This window comes from Dermacentor albipictus, chromosome 1 (genome assembly GCF_038994185.2).
Source record: "Dermacentor albipictus isolate Rhodes 1998 colony chromosome 1, USDA_Dalb.pri_finalv2, whole genome shotgun sequence".
Classification (NCBI taxonomy): domain Eukaryota; kingdom Metazoa; phylum Arthropoda; class Arachnida; order Ixodida; family Ixodidae; genus Dermacentor; species Dermacentor albipictus.
Window position 1 is genome coordinate 465,729,570 of NC_091821.1, and position 21,841 is coordinate 465,751,410.

The following is a 21,841-nucleotide window of genomic DNA, read 5'->3' on the forward strand; positions in this document are numbered from 1 at the left end:
CAAGATGGCGCAGAACGTGTAATTGCGTACGCCAGTCGTAGTCTGACAAAAGCAGAAGCTAATTATTCAACGACCGAAAAAGAATGCTTAGCAGTCGTGTGGGCCATCAGCAAGTTCCGACCCTACTTATACGGCCGGCCATTTCGAGCGATCAGTGACCACCACTCGCTCTGCTGGCTTGCCAATCTACGAGACCCGTCAGGTCGCCTCGCTCGTTGGAGCCTCCGCCTCCAGGAATACGACATAACTGTTGTCTACAGATCCGGCCATAAGCATAGCGACGCTGACTGCTTGTCACGTTCTCCTATTCCCTTGACATCCTCCGACTTGGAGCTAGATTTGCCGTTTCTTGGTGTCGTCGACGTGGTGCGCATGGCTGACTATCAACGTGCAGACTCTGAGCTGCTTCCAGTCATCCGATATCTCGAGGGAGCTGACGTTGTTGTCCCACGCCCACTTTCACGAGGATTGACGTCGTACTGCCTGCGAAACGATGTCCTGTACAAGAAAAATTTCGAGAACAGCCAGGAAACGTTCCTTCTCGTCGTTCCGACGACACTGCGCGAGGAAGTTTTACAGGCGTGTCACGACGATCCCTGTGCCGGCCACTTAGGCTTCGCGAGGACATTAGCGCGCATACGGCAAAAATACTATTGGCCACACCTATTTTCATCGGTTCAGCGCTATGTGCGAACATGCCGTGACTGTCCGAGGCGTAAAGTTCCACCCGTCAAGCCTGCCGGCCTCCTTCAGCCTTTGGATCCGCCTCCGGCGCCGTTCCAGCAAGTCGGAATGGACCTTCTTGGGCCGTTCCCCACGTCCTCCTTGCAAAATAAGTGGATAATCGTGGCAACTGACTATTTAACTCGCTATGCGGAGACAAAAGCTGTGCCGCGGGGAACTGCTGCTGAAGTCGCCAGCTTCTTCGTCCACAACATCGTGCTTCGCCACGGTGCACCCGCTGTACTCATTACTGACCGCGGTGCAGCGTTTACAGCGGAGTTATTGCAACAAGTCGTCACACTGACGCACACCGACCACCGAAAGACCACAGCCTATCATCCCCAAACTAACGGCTTAACAGAGCGCCTAAACAGAACATTAGCCGACATGCTCTCCATGTACATTGATGTGGAACACAAAACATGGGATGAAATTTTGCCATACGTCACGTTTGCTTACAATACCGCTGTGCAGGAGACCACCGAGTTTACACCATTCGAGCTTGTTTACGGACGTCGCGTTACAACCCCCTTAGACGCCATGCTGCCGGTAGACCAAGGAACCACAAGGAATGACAACACTGAAGATTTCGTCGAGAAAGCCGAGGAAGCTCGCCAGCTTGCTCGGAATCGCATCCGCACCCAGCAGAATGCCGACGCCTGCCGTTACAACCGGACCCGACGGAATGTCCAGTACTTACCAGGCGACCGCGTGTGGGTGTGGACGCCTATCCGGCACCGCGGGCTCTCAGAGAAATTGTTGCGCCGCTACTTCGGCCCCTACGAAGTCGTACGCCGCCTCAGTGATGTGAACTACGAGGTGGTGCCTCGAACCTCTGATCCTGGTTCGAACCGACGCCGTCCACGTGCTGAAGTCGTCCACGTAGTACGGATGAAGCCGTACTACGCACGCCAGGGCTAAGAAACCCTCACCAACCGCTTCAGCATTGTGTACATTCCTTTATGTGTTTTTTGTCTTTTCATGTTGACACTCTTGCCCATAGTGCGCGCCCGCTGCCCTTGATAGTGATCTAGGGAAAGGAAGGACGCTTGGTTCATTGAAGCGACCGGGCCGGTCGCTCTTGAGAGGGGAGCAATGAAGCGAAATAGGTTTGCACGTGTTGACACCGGACCCTTAAGGCGAGAACGACGAAGTTCGTGGTTGCGCGCGGGCTCTCCGAGGACCAGCCAACGCTAAAGGCAGACGTTTTGTCCCAGTCTGTCGGTGCTAAACTGTTTTAGTTGCCATAGCTGGGTGACAATATGCCGTGTCTATTTTTGCAGCCAACTTCTGCACATGTCTTTAATCCACATGATTCAATCCGACATGATTGGAGCACAGTGCCTTAGCGAAAACTAATTTGCATTTCCGACAGCTGATTACACAGAAGCAAGCATGGAAGCGGTAATGGTTTCGTATTCGTGCGCTGTCGCTGAGGCGACGTGCGGCGCACCGCCGAAAGCGCCATCTCGTTTCTCTAGAACCAATTGCTCGGCGAAAAGGGTCAATAACGCATGAAAATAGAGAAAAAGTAAGGGTTCAATAATTATTTGCAAGCTCCTAGTTAAGCTAGTAACATTAAGGTTTCGCTACACATTACATTTAACACGTTTTATGCGAAGAATACTAGCCGCACAACCGCGCTCTTCCTTGCTGCGCCGCGCGCGGCCGCGTAGCTACCATATGACGTCATAACAGCTGCAAAAGCGGAGGCTCGCCGCTTGCGGCCGCGTAGCTACATAGCCGGGTGCTCGTGCATAGCTCGTGCGCTCGCCTGCATGAGTTGTTTCTTCGTCTAGCCGAACCAAATATAGCCTAGCAACAGCAGTTCACCAGGCTAAACAGTGGTTCAACAACTAAAATAAAGGCTAGTATGCTTCGCATCCTGGGCTTAACCTTAGCTAAGCCACAGCCATTTTTTGTTCGCTCATTTGATGTATATTTCAGTAAGCATAAGCGAAAGATGCATTACTGATAAATCGAATACATTTGTCTAAGGTTTCAGTCGAAGAAAGCGTTATTTGTTCAGCCACGACCATGTGTTTTTGGCCGAGTCACGCTTGAATCAAGCCTAACCACCCATGTCTCGGCATTCCTACGCTGTTAAATAATTTACGCCCTTCATAGTGAATAAGGGTGTAAGTCTGTTTATAACTCACATTCTTATCCCTCTTTTGGGTGCGAATTCGCACCCTTACACAATGTTTGGGTGTAAGGGTGTGAGTTATAGACCGGTTTACACCATTATTCACTTTTTTAAAGGTGTAAATTATTTTCCAGCTAATGGTGGCACAGCTCCCGAAACTCGCATGGACGGTGGCACCAGGCACTATTGTAAGAATATCTCTTTTGCGTCCCGAAGCTGCGGCTGCTTGGCTATGCGAGAGACAACGGAGCGATGTTAACTCTGATTAACGTTAGCCTTTCTAGGTTCTTTCATGTCGCATTTGTCGAAGCGCAGCCTGTGATTGAAATCGCGGCGTGGTCCTCAATCTTACCGTTGTGTATAGTAATGTTCTAGTCGGTGCGACGAAGGCTGGCATTTTGAACGTGACGAGCATATATTGGAAGAATCTTGTTCTTTTGTAATCTGGCACGCGCCGAGTTGACGCAGTGTAGCAACGGCGGAAGGTTGCACTACGATATATACGCTTCACTAATGAGCTCGGCACAGTACATAGAAGAACGAAGAGCAGCAACTAAAAAAACGGGTAACTTAATTTATTGCAGTGGCACATTGAAAAACAAAAAGGTAAGAGACGGAATGGAAGGCACAGAAATGAAAAAAAGAAAGAAAGATGTCGCGATTTACTTATTTCAGACCTCATTACATCACGGCGTTGGACGGATAACTATGATATTTTGACATTGAAGCTCAAAGAATGCTGACAAAGGTCGTCGATGCTATCTTAAACATTGCGAGGACCTCACTCATATCGCGCTTGCGGGCGTCTTCGTGTTTCTTAGTATGGTTCACTTATCGAACTACACAGCGCACAGTGGGTGGCAAGGCTATGTATAGTGGTCGGGAACCAAGCATTTAAGGAATGCGTACACACGTTGCTGCTATCGCCAATTGTCAACACATGAAAGGGTTTGTACAGCGTAGCTGATTGCCCGTTGGACGATAGATAAGCTCGTAGACGTTGCTTTTTGTACTGCTCCCTGATGTCAATGGCGGATCTAAAGGAGTTCCACCGAGGCACGGCCCCGCCCCCCACTTGCCTCTCAAGACATCATCATCAGACGGAAGAAGGCGTCTGCCTGCAATATCCAATTAGCCCCCAACACATACGCTGACACTTGGCCTACATGTTGCACAGAAAAATCGTGCGATGAGAAAATTTAGCGTGCAGTGAGGTACGCTTTAGACTTGTAATGAAAGCATGGCTGACCAATGTTAACCGCGGCGTCTTCTTACTGGCACTTCCTGCAAGGCACTTCTTTCAAAGCACTACTTTTTCAAAAAGAAACAATCTGTAGAATCTGGGACCGTACTGTATACATGTGATTATAGAAAAAGCGTTGGGCAAATGTTCAGCAAAACCACTCAGTTCGAAGGCAATTTGCTTGCTTTTGATGTTACACATCTTGTTATCTCTGTGTGTGGAGGAGCGTTTAGATGTACTCCCGAGCAATGCCGTACGTGAGGCCAAAGCGCCATCCCGTTTAATGAAGAGAATCAGTCAATCAATGCACATTAGGTTTCCGAAGTTTTTATCACACCTACCGTGCGTTTTCTGAGATCCTGATCGCTTCTCAGCCCCCCCTTCCCCTGTTTTCGTTGTTTTCTAAAGCAAACCAAGTAGAGTATAAACGCAAATCTGTGCCTCCGCACCGATTCAAATATCGTTCTCCAGCTTGTAAGCAGGTAATATCGCACTAGGTTTGACGTACGCCAACTGTGCCGTGTGGTACGCTTTTAGTACTGTTACAATGACCTGCGATACATAGAAGAGCACACAATGGAATAGTGCATAAAAGTTTTTTATTTCCGATTTCGCTAACCAAGTGCTTCCCAACACTGCGGGTTGGGAGAGGTGTCTCGATAGTCTAGGCCCAAAAGCCTCCTGGTAAAATTGTCGTAAGCGGTACTTCCTGAATTCTGCATAGCGAGCATTGGACAAGTCTATTTATAGTAACTCTTTTTTTTTCTTCAGTCTATAACATGGAAGGTCTTGCACTCTTGCCCTCGTAAGGATGTGTTTTAATGATGAAGCTCAGTTGTAGTCGTTAGAAAGATCCATCCCAGCAGGCACAGGTTCACGGACGCTTGAGACTCAGCGGAACGTGTATAACGAGGTTTTAGCTTTAGTCAGACGTTTTGTTTGTAAACTTCTGACAGAGGGCGCGCGTTAATCACTTTTCGCTGACCTGTCTGTTCCGCTAGACGCGAACCTACTCGCGAACTGAGCCCCGGCCGCATCTCCGTCGCTGTTATACGTCGCAATCGTACGCACTTTATGCATAGCGTGCACAGGCCGCGGCGTGGGCACCGCCTGAGCTCCGCGGCTGGCAAGCTCTCGCCTCTTTCGCTATCGCGGGCCCCGATCACCGGCAAATCGCGCGCTCGGGGCGCCCTTTCGTCCCCATCGTTCTCGGGCACCGCTGGCACGCGTCGCCGCTCTTACGCAAACAGTGGGGACGCCGCCTCCCCGTTCCCTTTAACCCCCATAACAAATTGTCGCTCTTCCCGCGCTCCCGTTGCCAGCAGGGTTACGGGATGGCGTGCATGATGCCGCTGCGGGTGCCAGTGGCCGGAGTATCTATCAAACGGGGTCTGTCTGCATATATCTTCACGCGGAGGAAGATAGGGGGGAAGAAGGGCAAACAGTGAAGTACACACGACCGTAATGTGTGCGTAGATATACACATATATATAGGGTTGAACTGTGATGTAGGGGTCATTGCTGCGTTCCCGATTCGGGAGTTTTTAAAAGAAGGGAGAGAGACCGCAAGAACAATGACCGTGTGGCCAACGATGCGAGAGCGCGGGTATGTGTGTGTGTGTGTGCCTGTGGGGCGGCGGGAGTGGTGGGGTTGCGGTTTCGCGCTGTTTTTGTTTCTTTACTCAGTTTTTTTTTTCAAAACCGGAGGAGCGTGAGTGCGGCGTTTCCGCCGGCGGCAACGCGAAGGCGAAACGCCGCGCCGCACGGTCCCCATTACGCGGTGAGGGCAGCGAGGCCTCCCTTCTTTTGGGTGTTCGCGTTATGTAAGGGAATCCATTAGCGGGGAGGAGGGGGGTAAAGAGGAACCCTTTTGGGGAGCCGTTCGCCACTCTTTTCCTCCCGTCGCCGGCCTTCTCGCTCGCTCGCTCCCGCGTGGAGCCAGGCGAGCGCGTTGCGGCGACGGCCGTTTCTGTACACCCTCGGCGTCTTGCAGCCGGAGAGTGGGATGTGGGGGAGAAAGCAAAGGCGAGCGCCTTTCCCCGGATCCCTAATTGCGTTTCCAGAGCCACGGCTCATTTGCTGCGAGCGCCGTGCAGGGACGGCTTTTTTTCTTTCTCCCTTTGGTAACCTTTCTTCCCTTTCTGCCTTCTGCACCGCCAGGCACACACACAGACGAGCGTGCTGTCGCCGAGAGTGTACTAATTACGCTCCGATAGCGGGAAGAAGGGAGAGCCGCGGGTGTGCTAAGTGCAGTCGCCTGTAATGGGGATGGATCCCTCCGTCTCTGTGCGCGCGCGCGCGTCGTTGTGGCGGCGGCAGAACCCACGTGACGGAGACGGCCGAGCTGGGGGTCCGCCCCGCGGCGCGTCTCCCTTTGATGTGCGCCGGGGCCTCTTCGATCCCGCTCTCTCCTCCAATCACGGCGGCTCGGCCGCGTCGCGACGCTCGAGGTGGGCCGTCGTCGGGCAGCGCGTGATCCCCGGTGGCGGATGCGAACGCAGTAATCTTGCAATGATTATACTGGAGGGAACTCTGGCGCTAGCGTCTTGCGGATAGCTGCAAGTGCATGCGGTGGTTCAGGCGACGTGGTAATTACTGGGCAGCGCGTGGTCCGTATGCCCAAGATTTGTCCTTCTGGCTTCGGACGGCTTTGCGACTTTGAAAATTGATGATTGATTACTTTCAAACGAAATATTGCGCTATAAATGCAACTGCTCGCATTGACTGCGCATGCGCGCACAGGCTAGTTGCCGGGATATGTTTAGAAAACTGTGAGCAGCTGGAAATTTTTGAAAGCTTAAACGTACTGAGTAACATCACGACAACGTTCGAAGCTACACGTAGGAGGATTGTAGATAAATCCATGCACTAACCATCATTCCCGTTTTCCTGTGTAACTTTTGTAATAAATTCTGCGGGTACGAACATCCGGGGCGGCCCGCGCACTTTGTCGCTGTTTGTTTCACGGCATCTTGTCTCTGCGGCAGGTTCGCTCTCGAGACGATTGGCAGCCAAGAGGGCCAGTGTATGTGGCATACGTAGCGGGCTGTGTAGTACTTAGCCTGGATATTGGAGCCGTGCTGGCAGTGCGAGCCGACTTCTACCCACGTTAGCCACATCTATTTTGTGTCACGCGTATACTCCAGACGCCGCAGTTGCCTACATCGTTCAAACGCGAACCAGAGATTGTATTCGCTTTCGCTCCCTCATTTTGGAGCATGTCGAGTGACGTGAGCCCGGTGAGCTGTTTCTGTAGCCCCCCTCTGTTAATTTCATCGTGGCCGCTATACTCTTGACTAATTGTTTGGCGTCCATAGGGTGGGCCTGTGCTGAAAGAACGGCACGTGATGGCGGCCAGCGTTCGCAGGCAGAGTTCGTGCGCGCTGAGTTAATAGCGAAGAATGGCGCTCCTCGAATCTGTATTGTGTGCATTTCGAATATCCTGCGGTGCGCTGAGAAGGGTAGCGTCCTTGTCAGGAACTCAGGCCGAGCAGTCCTGGATTTTCGGCGCAGATCGTGTACACGAACGGCGTACCTCTACGTCTGAACCCGTTCTGCTCCAAACTCTTGGGGAACGGGATAGAGATGAGACATTTAATGGAGACATTTGCTTGTCGTGGACATGTCTAGCACGATACTGCGGATGAAAACTGTGAATGAAACGCAACGCACAGGGCACGGCACGGCAGGGGCCCAGGCACACGGGATGCGCAAAACACACCACAACAGAGAATAACATATGCATGGTGTGCAAGTTACTTAGATGACGCGCACCACTGCGTACACTAAAGCGGGCTACAGGCACAACATGCGCATAACACTGCAGCTTTTCCGCTTCTGTGCCAAACATTTCTCTCTCTCTCTCTTTTTGTCGTTTCCTTTTTTTCTATAACTTGGTGAGTGCTCTAGGAGGCAGTGATTTTCTATGTTCTTCTGTAATAAAACTGAGGATTCTTTTGATTTCGCATCGGACTGACTTTCTACTCCATGGAACATAGAGTTTAGTTATCTGCTGGTTGCTTTGCTCCAAAGGCTAAGAAAGCAAGCAGTTACAAGCATCCGTCTGTTTCTTTCTTTTTTTTTCTGAAGTTGGTATTATCCGCCTGGCTCGATTGCAATGCGGCGAAGTTATCTTGCTGCAGCCTGTTTGTTTTTATTTTTTCTACAACCACTGCACTACGCCACGCGCGCACGCACGCACAGACGACATCTGATGAAACTTGTTGCCGCAGTAGCTCAATTCGCGCCTGTTTCGGTCGTACGACTGTAACAAATTTTATTATCTGTAATGAATCGCCATCCGACGCGAATTTCCGCAAATGTGGTTAAATCCTCGTGCTCCGAATCACCAGCTTATTTACATTTTAAGTGTCCCCCGGTGGTGCCTTCGGCAGTACAGTAATGAAGCTCTATGCTCGTGGTAATATGAAGTTCAAAGAGCGAGATGACGCCGTCTGCTAAAACAAAATAAAAGAACACAGAAAGCCCGGATGATTGTACGCGCGGAGCCGTCGTGCAATAAACGTACTACGGTGATATCAACGGCGTGCGGAACAGCGACCATACAGTCTCTCGTGCCCGCGTGGTGATAAGCCCGCCCGCCTGCCTGCTTTGCAGCTCGTGGGGCGAGGGCCTGTTCCTGATGCTGGAGACGGCGCTGATCGCGGCGCTCGTGATGCGCTACCGGGGCCAGACGAGCCGCGTGATGGGCTTCACGGCCTCCTACGCCTGCCTGCTGGCCGTGCTGATGATGAAGGTGGTGCCCGTGCCCGTGCTGTGGTCGGCGCAGCTGCTCAGCCTGCCCGTCATCATCTGCGGAAAGGTGAGCCCAACAGTGGGGGTTGTTTCGCGGAACGGGTGCGACAGACGGAGAGCAGTAGTAAACCTTGGGACCTCCTCCTGTATATGAGCATCAGAATCGGCTTTTATTGAGATGGTTAGAAAGATTAAAAGATGTTAATGTACAGGAGGAGGTCCCGAAGTCAAGTACTGCAATGGGACCTCCTTTACAAAGTAAACGTAATAAAACACAAATTACAGCAGTTCCAACAAATCATTAACTTGAAGAATTACATGTGCATAAATGTCGTGAAAGAAAGCACATGTAACATAATCTCGTTGACAACTAATAAAGTAACAGCGTAGGTGACGTGACGAACACGTCACCTACACTGCACAGGTACATATAAAAGGTATACAGGTAAAATGTACAGGTACGTACCATTATAATGTATGCATTAAGCTTGAATTGAAAAGGACTTGACTGCGAATCAAGTAAGGTTCTCCTCACAACTGGCGTTTGGCGCGTTTTCGCAGTGACGTTGCTACGCTGACGTCTGCGTCGTCTAGTCTGTTCCATACACTGTATCATCTCACCCACTCAAAGATCTCAGCGAATATGAGTACCTTGAAGTAACAATAACAAAGAATCTCAGTTGGAATAACCACGTATCTAAGACATGCGCATCCGCCTTCCGTAAGTTTATGCATTGTCAGATATAAACTTCGAGGGGCAGCCCCTGGATGCCGCCCGTTTAGTCTGCTAAACGCTCTCTGAACTCCCTCTCAAATCAAGAGTAGACTGCACAATCGCGCCCAGCATCCTGCGCTAGGAGACATTCGCTCACAGCCTTCTGACTTTACGCCCGCTGAACAAAGAAGTATACGTGCAGACGACCTATAGCTTGTCCGGCAATGTAGTCAACGGTACGCTTTGCACGAGCCAAGCCACAGCACGAGCTCGACGGACTTGCAGGTGATCGGTCTTCGATCTGTGGTTGTATACGCACACGCGGCGATGCCGAAACTTGCAGCATCCGCGGCGGCCGCATCTCGCGTATAACGCCGCTGGCACGGTGGTGGTGGAGGCTAATCGACGAAATGCCGAGCGGCTCGTTACGCGTCGAAAGTGTTTCGGTCTGCCCGACATCGCGAGCGTGTTCGAAGTTTCCACCGTGCAGCGATAGCTAAAAAAAAAGAAAAGAAACTCGAAGAGTCATTGCGTGTATAAGTCAGTCTCGTGTGTACGGCATTCGACTGGGAGGCATGCTTCGTTGACTTGGGGTTCAGTTGCCCGGGCTGCCGCTGCGCCTTTCCCAATCGGCTCGCGGGTGGCCAGGCCTGTTAGCGCGCGTGCGAGCGTGCGTAGGGCTAATTGCGAACGCGGTTGCACGCGCTCTGCGACCCGCGGATTCCTGGCGCCACCATGCCTTGCTCGGCCGAACTCCTTGCTCGGCCGTCGGAAGGAGGAGGGGGGGGGAGAGAGAAATCGCGACGTGGAGAAATGAACCGGACTCGGACGCAGAAGTACGCGCCGTGTCTGTGGAAACACGCGCGCTCGCACGTTCTCGAAAGGCGAGCGCTGTATTTTCGCTGGCGGCGCATGCGCTTCTCGTGCTCTCTTCCGCCACGGAAGGTGAATCGTTATCTGGGCGTGCAGTCGACCCCGTATGTAAAAGAAAGCGTGCCCAACAAAATAGTTCAATAACATATACACCTAATTGCCTTGTATACTGAACCATTCTTTTGCGCATGCTTGTTATAAGCTATGTATCGAATTACCTCGTATATTGACCTTTTTTTTTTTGCGCATGTTAAGAACGCACCGGACCCCCGAAATGAGGACGCGATCATGGGCCGTAGCGCGTTTCACTTTCGCGGCAGAACTCGTTTCTTACGAATTAAATTGAATTTTTGTTACGGGTTTAATTGTTCTATTCGAATTTGTTGGCCGCAGGAAAGAAAAGGAGCAAGAAATGAATCCATTGTTGAAGACAAAAGTATATATGCGTATAGTGGGCTCGAGCTTACCGGAACCTTGGAAGAACGCCAACATAGTCTTAATCCATAAGAAAGGGGACGCCAAAGTCTTCAAAACATTCACACAGTCCTAGTTATGTGGGAACCCGCAATGTGGAGGAGGTTTCTTGAAAGGGAAAGTGTTTTGAGCCAAATGCGCGCTATTAACCCTTTGAGGGTCGAATTATTTTGAAAAAAACTTTCCCGGGGGGTCAAATTATTTTATTGCGGATATTGAATGTACAAGATGTATAAAGTCGGGAATAAATAGTAAAAAAAATTAGGGAACAGTATTTTGGTGTCGGCATCACTCAGAACTGCAATATGTTCAATAGTATTTTAGAGTGTGGTACTCCTTGAAACACGAGTCTCCGCGCAGCCGCAGAGAGCGACAATACCTCATGAGCGGCGGTGATAAACGAGCTAAGAGCCGTGCCAATCAAGATAGAAATCAACTTCCGCCGCCCCTGCGATAGCGTGCCCACAAAGATAAAAATCACGTTTCGCGCGCCTCCGTTGCGGCGGAACCGAAACCGCGAAAGCGCGTTGCCGCTGAGAGCGAGAATACCTCGCGAGCGGCGGTTATAAACAAGCTAAGAGCAGCGCCAATCAAGATAGAAATCAACTTCCACAGCATTTGCAAGAGTGCCGACAAAGAGAAAAATGACGTTTTGCGCGCCTCCGTTGCGATCACGCGGCGAAACCGAAACCGCAAAAGGGGTGTGGCCGCAGTCTGCGCGACGCGCTGAAGCTTCAAGTCAGTTCTGTTTATCTCCCCAAGAAGGTAGCACACATTTCAAACGCTTCTTGTAAGACCTAAGAGGTGGCAGCACCTCCCAGTAAGCGTGCATCGTCATTATGGCGCGAAATTTCAAACGGAGGGTCGAAACCGTACCCGTACGGCGAAGACCTTGCGGGACAGAAAACCGCGGCCGTACATGTACGGCTAAAACCTTCAAAGGGTTAAGTAAGTAAGTGAGTGAGCGAGTGAGTGAGTGATCCCTTCTGACTCTGGGCAGGCGTTTGCCAATACCACAGGAGATGTTGAAAGGACGAGAGAAAGGAAAGTAAGGAGAGAAACAATATAAAACGCAGTTTCGTCGGAGTCTGTGAGGCGGTCTGGTTGGTCCGGTTCGCTGTACTCGAGGCGCTCCATCGCCGCGGCGACAGGTGGCAGCACCGTCCCGTTGTACCAAACTCGACATCTTGCAGGTTGGTTGGTGACGCCGCAGACAACGCGCATTTGGACCTTATTGTGGAGAAAACAGGCTCGTAACGCTCGTAAATACGGTAACGGAACGAACCCACTGCAAAAGCCGGCCTCTGTGCGAAATTTGAGTGGAAGTCAACCAGTGGTCTTTGGCATCTAAATCAAGATTCCAGTACACTTGATGGCGCTGTTATTGATGCAGAACTCAGCCGAATGCATTGTGCTTCTTTCTTGTTATTGAAGAAAAAAAAAAGACAAATGAATGGTCACTTTCATTTTGGTTGATCAGTAAAGTGCCAACTACAGTTCCGAGTTGACGCTGCTAACATCTGTGATGTCATCGGGAGCTATTGTACATATAGTACGGGAAATTCAAGGTGCGATCGGCCACCAGTGTTTCGTTTTTTTTTTTTCGCCTTTCCTCACTCAAGCGAGACTCCGCGCACGGTAAGGCTAACGTTTCGGGTGTCTCAGAAGTATATAGCGGGAAACCAACTTAACTTGAAGTTTAAGTGTTATCGATGGTACATTGCGGAACTGCACACTGCGGGTATACGCACTCGGCTTCAGTTTAATTCACTGTGAACTAATCAGATAGGCGACTCTTCGTGCTTTGGTGTAGGGGAACCGGCATTCTTCCTTCATTCTTTTTTTTTTTTGCTTGAGTGGTATCGCTGTGACATTCTTTTCTAAAAAAAAAATTATTTTCTTGCCCCCCTTTTTTTTCTTTTGCACACGCCACCGCTCGCCCATGTGACCTCTTGAGAAGGTGGCGCATCCAAGGTCGGAAACGTGACGTCCTTCCGGTGCGTCTGTTGTTGGCGTTTTCCCTTGTGCCAAGGAAGGAAGGCGTCGTTCATCGTGTTAGGCTCGCATCAGGGCCTATTAACCGCGTTAACGGCGTCTTTGTCCTCCTCGGTGGGCGGTGCGCCCGTCGCGACAACAGCTGTACGCATGCGTCGAACCGGTTGATAACTCCGCACACTAATTTCTGTTGACACCATGAATTCGAGGCTTTCAGCGGGGAGCTATGGACAGCATATACGACGAAGCGTTTCCGCGTGCCCGAATCTCTCCTGCGAGACGGCGCATGCGCGTATATACAGCCCCATCATGAGCGTGGGGGCGCTCATTTCGAGAGCCGGTCTGCCCCCCCTTTCGGAGGAGGCAATTAGGCGCCGATCCATTAATTATTACTCGGTCGGTGGTGGCGCTGGTCGGCCAGGCGTGTCCAGTTCTCCGGCGGGCCGCCTGTCTGCGCGGCCGCGGAATTGGCCCGCCGCCGGCGATGGTGATCTATGGCCGAAGCGCTGCCGCGACCGCACGCCGCATTGCATGTGCGCCGCCGCGTACCTGCTTCGCCTCGCCCGTAAAAGATATAGCATGGCGCGGCCGTGTGTGCGGCTTCTTGAACGTGCAGCGCGGGTGCGGGTGCTCGCCTGTGTATACGCGTAACAACGGCATACCTGCCTTTTTTTAAAGGGACGCCAAAGACTAAACCCGACATCAGTTTTACACTAGTATAGTGCAGTGTCTCAAACGTACAAGAGTGCGTTCGTTTGGTTTGGCTGGTGCGTGGCTTATTAGTTGTCCCGTTTGAGTATCTATATACATCGCAATATTTCCGAATGGTATCGAGTACGAATGTTCGATTAAAAAAAAAGAACAACCGTCAAATATAGAGTGAAATGCCGTCGTTTCTTACCAAAGTGTACTTAAACGTTGGTGAGGAGTCCGCCTAAATAAAGAAACTCCTTTACTCGCAATATTTCATCAGCCGTTCGCAGGTGGAACTCCACTCAGCTGAGGAGTTCGTAAATGACAAACTGGCGAAAAGTGCATCGTATTTGATGTGGAAGTGCACGTCACCGGCGGCGCACGCGGAGCGTTGTGTTCCGTCGAACGAGCAAAGTGTAATGCTGCAACGCGGCACGTCCTTTTAAGCGTGGGGACATTGGCCCTATAAATGAAATTCCGCGCCTAAGATGATAAAACAGATTTGTAGGCTACTTTAAAGCAAACGACCCTTCCTTGTACCAATGGAAAGTATTGAGCATAGGTTACCTGCTCCATGCGTTCTCTCCGGAACTTCTGCATATCTGCGCAACAACCTCAGATTTCCTGCCGCAGAATCACTCGCAACAGTCGCCACCTACTCCCGTAGGTCGTTGCCTCTTCATCATATTCGAACAGAAAAAAATATTCGACGATTTCTAGCAGGTAATTCTCAAACCTAATCGATTATTAACAGAGGCTGTTCGATTCCTATTCGAAATTTCTAGTATGCCTACACACCGCCTGCACTTATTTTAGGCAAGAAGCGGGCCGAACACTGGACACATGGATCATAGTACCACACCAAACGCAGTGCTTCGTTGTGTCTTGCCCTGTGTGTCCCGTCCGTGCGCTTTTCTTCTCCGAATGAGCTCTGGAACGTCTGTTTCGATGTCTTTGGTAACGACCAGCAAAATACGTGCTTATTAAAACAGAATATAGGAAGAGTGACAAGGAGAGACAAATATGAAGCATTCTTTACTTAACAATTAAAATTAGGCGTGCACGAATTTTCGAGACTTTCGAATAGAGTATTACCCTATGCGACTCAGTCTTCGTATCGAATGGTCACCATTGGCCAATACGAATATATTTAGCACATATTTCGCAATCGTCAACTGTGCTCAATCGAGCGTGAAATCGGAGCACAAGTACGATGAATTTCATACCCGCAACCATATGGGCATAACACATGAGAAGTTAGGTAGCGGAGCAGGCTACGTCGCTCAGTGAACCAGTCTGTACCAGATGACCCACGATCGCTAGCAATCTCCGAAGAGGCCTGGGTGTGCGAACAAGGCAGGTTTGTTCCTAATTCTCCATTTACGCTTTCAATAAGCAACCCTTCACGACGTGCATGCCATGTGAAGAGGAAAACTTGCTAACTAGAATGCGAAAATTGTTTTATGGTAATGGTGAAAACAGCTGCCCATTATTCGAAAAGTGTTCGGTATTTGATTCCATTCGCTTCTCTTACTGTTCGATTCGTATTCTATTGGGTCTCAACAAAGACTATTTGCACGCCCCTACTTATTGTTTGGCTATACCTTCTGATGTCATCCGACTCTTGGCTGATTTCCCACAGCGGCGCGCCATCAGTAAGAGAAAATCGACAAAACCTATACTGTGGACGTTGCACTGAACGGAAAGTTGTATTTTGTCGGGCAGCCGCCCTGTTTTGGACAAGTGTGGGTGTTCAGTACAACCCGACGCCAAGCTGCGTCTGCTCGCCAAGAAGTGCCGGGAAAACGAAGCCGTTACCATCAACTTTCCTGGAAAAAAAAAAAGAAAAATCAGCACACGCACTTCTTGGCGTTACTATAGCTGACGAGGCCAACATCACCGGCGAAGAAGCGGACTACAAGGATTCAGTTAGAGTTAGTCTCCAGGCGGACCGATCTCAAACAGCGGGTCCGCAGAAGAAGTGGCCACGACGCAGTGTCAGTCAAGGACCCCCCCCCCCCCCCCCCCAAAACAAAAGAAAAAAAAAGTTAGCCTAATAGGGGCCGGAACATTGCTTTGCGCGGACGCAGTAGCAGCAAATGCAACGAAATCGACAGTTGTTAAAAACATTTAAGGACAGCGCTCAACTCTCCAATGCGTGCAGCGCGAGAGGTCGTTGTGTCTGACTTGTCGACGGTAGAAAGGAAAACTTAAAAAAAAGTTACCAGGTAGATCTTTGTTTCAAAACGAAACGTTATTGATTATATGTCAACAAATCGTTGACCTCAACAGATAGTCTACGCTTGCCATATCTGTGACGTCTCAAGGAAATGCGCCGCTATATCGTAAGGAAACGGCCGTAATTGTTAAACAAAACGAGTCGCTTCACTCTTTATTGAGAATGACGCGGTAACAGCACCGCTCGCCGCAAGCTGTGCTCTGCCGTTGCGCAGCATGACCGCGGATGGCCTGCGGCTGTCCGAAGGGTGGCCGCCATAACGACAGCGGCGCAGCTCCTGAGTTGAAACGTGCATGCATGTGCAACGGTGGCAGCGCCCACGGGCATTCAAACGGCTCCGCAACCATTTTCGGACGCTCGGAAAACCCTGTCTGCCCATGAGGGCTTACTCGCGCTGTCTACATACACGGATGCGTCTTTACATCAGGCAGGACAGTCTTTGGACATTTGGTGAAATTGCGCCTTATGCGGTGAAATAGGTGACGATTGGGTGTGCCCACAGTAAAACCTCTGAAGAAGGACGCCGCTTGGCGGCCTACAGAGGAGGGGTCTTCCTAACGCGAGCATCCAAGCCGTAGTGCTCCTCGAGAGAGGTGGCAGTGCATGGTGAGAAATTTAGTGCATGGTGAGAAATTTGGCTTCTTTGGAAACATCGAGTTGGTCAGCATTCGGGGAGGCAATCGGGTTTTACCAGCGGAAGGAAGTGCCGAGGTGAAACAACTGCTGGGCGAACAAACACAAGACAAGTGAACGCGCCAGAAAAAAAGCAGGAAGGTTGAGAACAGGCCAGCAGTGACATTTAGTGGGCTATTCTATACAAAAGTGCTAAATTTTCGCCCACGGACAGCGCCACACGGGCAGCACCGACCCCCTTCATAAATGTGCCATGTCACGTTATTTGTCATTCGTCCTTCGCCGCTGTCGTGCGTGCTTATTATACAAGCCGATTCCGCATCAAGCTGCCGCGTTATGTTCTACCTGCTATGTTTCGCGGTATTGTTGGGCGTTCTTCAAGGCGACTGTATAGGGGACGCTTGAAAAGCTCGCGCCCGCGCGGCTTGTCAGTCACACTAGATGCTCCGCGTGAGGCTTTTAATTCTGTTGGTTCGCGGCCTCGAAAAAAGTCTGCTTTGGTGATTTTGGTCGAGAACCGCGCGATTTTCTCCTGGGCCCGCGCCTTTGCATATACTTACCGCGATCACTATATGACCCCAGTCGCTCCGCCGGACGGGGCACATGGAAGTGTCACCGCCGCCGCCGCCGCATATGCCTCGGCGGTATAATCGCCCAGCGAGAAAGTTGCCGCGGCACCGACAACTTCGCCTGTCCTGTCGCGCGACCGCGCCCCGCAATTTTCTCTTCTGTTTTCTTCGTTCTTTTCCTTTTCTTTTTTTTTTTAATCTCCTTGCCGCGCACCACCGACCGCGGAATCTGCGACAGGGGGCGACGCCGTGACGAATCCCGGAAAACCTGTCGCGGCGGCCTCGTTAGGCCTAGCGAGCGGGACGCTGCGCGGCGGCGGTGCAGCGGTTGACGACGATGATGCTGTAGCGGTGGGCGGGTGACGAGCCGCCACGCGGCTCGGAAACACCGCCGACGAGAGTGGGCAAGAAGCTTCGAGGCAAGCGCGAGGGGTCTCGCAGACGTCGGAGGGGGGATCGGTTTGGCTCGCGCGACCTTGACGCGTGACACCGGGCCCTGCGCGTGTGACGGCAACCGCGGTGGCATTTGTGCAGAAGACTCCAAAAGAAACACCGCGCGCAGCGAAGGGAGGTCAAAGTTCGCGGGGCCGCGCGCGCAGCTTGTCTTCTTCTTGGGTTCGCTCGGCTGCGATCTGGCCGCGCGCGAGGCGCGGTCTCGGAAGGGAGCCGACCGAACCCTTGCCCCGGCCTGCGACGTCCGTCCACCCGGTCGCCGCCGAGCTCGGACGTGGGATTAAGCGCGACGACCGCGCGCCGCTCTCCGCGCCTTGTCAATCAAGCAGCGAGCCCCCCCGCGTTTGGGTCTTTTGTTTTTCGTTCGCCGGTGCCGCGTCGCTGTCGCGCTGTTTCCCTGACTCATCGTGGCACGTGCTCGCCGCTGCTCTGCCTTCTCTCTGTGGTCAAGTCCCCTCCCCCCGCCCTCCGCGTTCTCGGAGCGACGCCATATTCCAGCAGCGCGCGCGCCCTTCGCCCGGTGCTTGACTGCGTCCCCGCGGTCTCGGATTAACCGGCTGATCTGACGCGTTGGGTCACCCCCCTGCGGTAGGAACAGAGTCGGGCAGGCCAGCGGTGCCTGTTGAACCGATTAACGGCGTCGTCCCCCCTCCCTGCACTCGTGGTGGGAGGCGATCGTGGCCATCGGCTTTGGCTCGTTTACGCCTCGTTTCTCGTCCCCGAGTGGACTTCTCGTGCGCCGCTGGTCAGGCTCGGCGCGCGATCCCCCTACCCCCTCTTCTGACGTGGGCTCGCGGTCCATTCCTTCTAGCGTGCGTGTCGGCGACCGTTGGAGCGGGCGCGGAATAGACGCCCCCTATATATGCGCCCTCCGAAAGGTGGCGCAACTTTGCCGCGTTTATTTGCAGAAAATAAATGTGATTGGGAAACGACACGCTCCTCCCAAGTTGCCACTTACGTTTATAATAAAACTTCAGTAAAACTTCGGTTGGGGCTAGCTGGTACATGGTATTTTGAAGGAGAAAAAAATTCAGCGCAGAACCCACGACAACCCACTCACGAGCTGCCTGATCTCCCCGAGCCGCGCGAACATTTTGCAGTTTTTGGACCTTACGCTCAAGGTACGCGATATACATGTGTGCTGGGCTTACCAACCACGTGCACAAAAGGAGCTCTTGGCGTTGAAGTCGGCTTATTTCAAAGTTGTAAAAGGAGGAATTGCGTCCTCTTGTATGGAATCGGCTGTCGAAAAATCGTTTGTGCATAAAATGCAGCCTAGTTTTGATGATCAGGTGCGCCGACTTTTGGCTCCAGGTTTCCCTATGTCGCTCCTAACAGCAGTTGCCGAGACCTTGATTCAGAAAAGAAAACGAACGGAGGGCGACCGTTGAACGTGAAACATTCAACGGTCGCCCGTTGGAAGGGGCTTGCACAGCCGCATTGATCGTTTTTACGTCTCATCGTCACTGGCTTCCAGTGTGCATTCTTCACGGTTGTTTCCTTCTGCTCTTAGCGACCACTGCTTCCTAATTCTGCGGTTTGCCAATTCGGACATAGTCTCGCAAGGCAAGAGATCGTGGCGTCTGAATCCACGGCTCCTATAGGACAGGCAGGCAACCGCAGAGGTATCATCCATTCTATTTCGATCGCTGCACAACAGAGAGAATCTAGATGGCATAGAATGGGATGAAGTGGAGGCCTGTGTCCGCGAGTGCTTCAGGTCTTGGGGCAAGCGTCGAGCATGCGAGGAGCGCGAGGAGATTAAAATCGTTTCGGGCGCGATCCTCCTGCTCTCGAGGCCACTGTCCTGCGGGCCTGGTGTTGCTCCGGCGCTGGCCTCACTCCGAAGGGAACTTCGGATCCCCCTGCATCCACGCTGGGATGGCTTGAGAGTCACAACCCGAGCAGAGCCAGTGGGAAACGGAAGCGTGGTGCAGCAAAAATGTCCTACGTAGACATCTTTGAAGGAAGAGCACAACTATCTCTTCCCTAGTAGATCCAAGTGTTGAAAGCATAGTCAATTTCACCAGACGGAGTTCTCGCACTGGCGAGGAAGTTTTACGCGAACTTGTAAGCTGAACCAGCTGCCACTCCAGCTGTCTTTCCATTCGTTTCACCAGCTGAGCCGCTGGAAGTCTGTGGCTCAGCCATAGTCGAGGACGAGCTATTTTCGGCTTTGAAGTCTGTGAAGCATAATCGCAGTCCAAGATCCGATGGTCTGTCAGCTGAATTTTATGTCAAGTTTTGGACACTGTTAGGGAAGCCGTTCACATCATTGGTGCACAGGCTACTCAGTGAAGGAACTCTGTCAGCGTCTTAAAGAGAGGGGCTAATCACTCCTCTTTGTAAGAATGAGTTGAGAAGCACCACCGATTTAAGAGCATGGCGTCCAATCACACTTCTGAACTGCGATTACAAGCTCATAGCAAAGTGTCTGTGTATGCACCTCACTCCAGTACTCAACACTGTTTTCGGTCCATACAAGGCATGTTGTGTTCAGGGACGCTCCACTTAGCTTCACGGTTTAGCAGTCAGGGACTTTCTCCTGTGGGCAAATGCCAGGAAACTTCCAGGTATTCTGTGCTCTTTCGATCAGGGAAAGGCTTTCGACATCATTAGCCATAGGTACCTGTTCTGGGTTTCGGAAGAGGCTGGCTTTAGGAAGAGGCTGGCTTTAGCGTGGGTTTTTGGCAGATGGTCCAAGCTTTGTGTTCTCGACCGACTTCTGCTGTTCTCATACAGGATCGCGTCTCGGAGGCATTCATTGTGGGACATGGTGTACGGCAGGGGGATCCTCTCTCGCCTGCCCTCTACGTGCTCGCTTTTGAACCGCTTCTGCAGAGGTTTTCCTTTGACAGTAGAATTGGAAGTTTCCTCTTACACCATGTTCCCCTCCGGTTGTACTCTTTGCCTCTGCGGATGACTTGTCTATTGTCGTCCCGGACGAGGCATTAGCTTGCACCGTCTTGGATGTCATGGACAGTTACTGCGCGGCGAGTGGTGCAAGGTTGATTAGGTCGAAAAGTGCAACCATGTACTTGAACTCCACTCCGTCCAGTCCGCAGCCCGTTCATGGTCTTCCCGTGAAAACGCGGTTGCGCATTCTAGGTTTCCAATTCGATCCAGACGGTCTTATCTCCTGAAAGCTGGCAGCAAGCCAAGCAAACCAGCAAACCAGCAGCGCGTTGTCATGTCCATTGGCAGCTCGAGCGACAATTCTTCGCTCACTTCTGTTTTCCTTCTTTACGTACGTGTGTCTCCTGTTCCAACCCGAACCATGCTTATCTTGGAGAGGGTCCTTTTTCGTTTCCTCTGGAAAGGGACAACTGGTTGTGTAGCTCGGCAGGTGCTTAAGTTGCCTAAGTATAATGGAGGACTCGCAATTCCCGACCTGGCCATCGTGTCTACTGCACTACACGTCAGGTGGACCAAGGTCACTCTTAACTCGAAAATTCTCCTGACTCGAAGCTTTACTTCCTTTTTTCTTAGTAACCGACTCCATTTGTTTTCGCAAAGCACATTTTCCCACTGTGTGCCTCGCTCAGGTTCCCCGTCCACCATTTATGCGGCGGCTGCCAACTCTGGTATAGCCTCCGCAAGGTTCACCCCGGCATCGATGTAGTTTCAACTCCATTCCAAGAACTAGTCGATATCCTCACCCCAGCTTTCTCTTACATTATGAAATTACTTATACATAAAATGCAATCGCACTAACATTTTTTATGCACTATATATGTATGTTTTAAACTGCGCTGTAATGTGGATGTACAAAAAGAAATTGAAGCATAAAATGTCTTGTCACATAGCAATTGTATGATGTACAAACTACCTTATTTATTTGTATTTTCTACATCGTACTCGCTCGTTCTTGTGCCATATTTGAATTTTTCGTGCATTGAATTATCATGTAAGCCGAACGCGCTTAGGAGCAGGCCATATGGCCTTTAGCTCTTGTTTCCTCTTTGTGTAACAAAGAAAGAAAAATAAACTTCAATCTTCATGTACTGCCTGACGCGAGGGTGCCTGCCGTTGAGTTGCAGGCCCTTCACAGCCATCCTGGCACGTGGAGTGTGCCCTTCTTGTGGCGGTCGTGAGGATTCGGTTCATATCTTTACGCAGTGTTTGCTTCCCGCAGCTCATCTCCAACGGATTGCTAGTCTTTTTAATCTCCCAGGTGTTCCATGTCAGACTGTTCGATTTTTGCACCCTTTGGCTAAGCAGGCGATCAACCAGTTCGTGCTTCTTCTTGTCGAGTGCTCATGCCAGGTTTGGTTGGCACGCTGTGATGCGGTTTTTGGGGGGCGGGCGCCGGGCCTTCGCGAAGTGCTTG

At 51.4% G+C, this 21,841-nt stretch overlaps 1 protein-coding gene across 1 annotated transcript in view; it reads left to right on the forward strand.

Annotated features, from left to right (window-relative positions):
• LOC135905617 (mannose-P-dolichol utilization defect 1 protein-like) overlaps positions 1–21,841 on the forward strand; it is a 61,224-nt gene that overhangs the window by 28,910 nt on the left and 10,473 nt on the right. Inside the window, exon 4 of the mRNA XM_065436574.1 lies at positions 8,730–8,934. Coding sequence (XP_065292646.1) covers positions 8,730–8,934 — 205 coding nt within the window. The remainder of the gene's footprint in view (positions 1–8,729; positions 8,935–21,841) is intronic.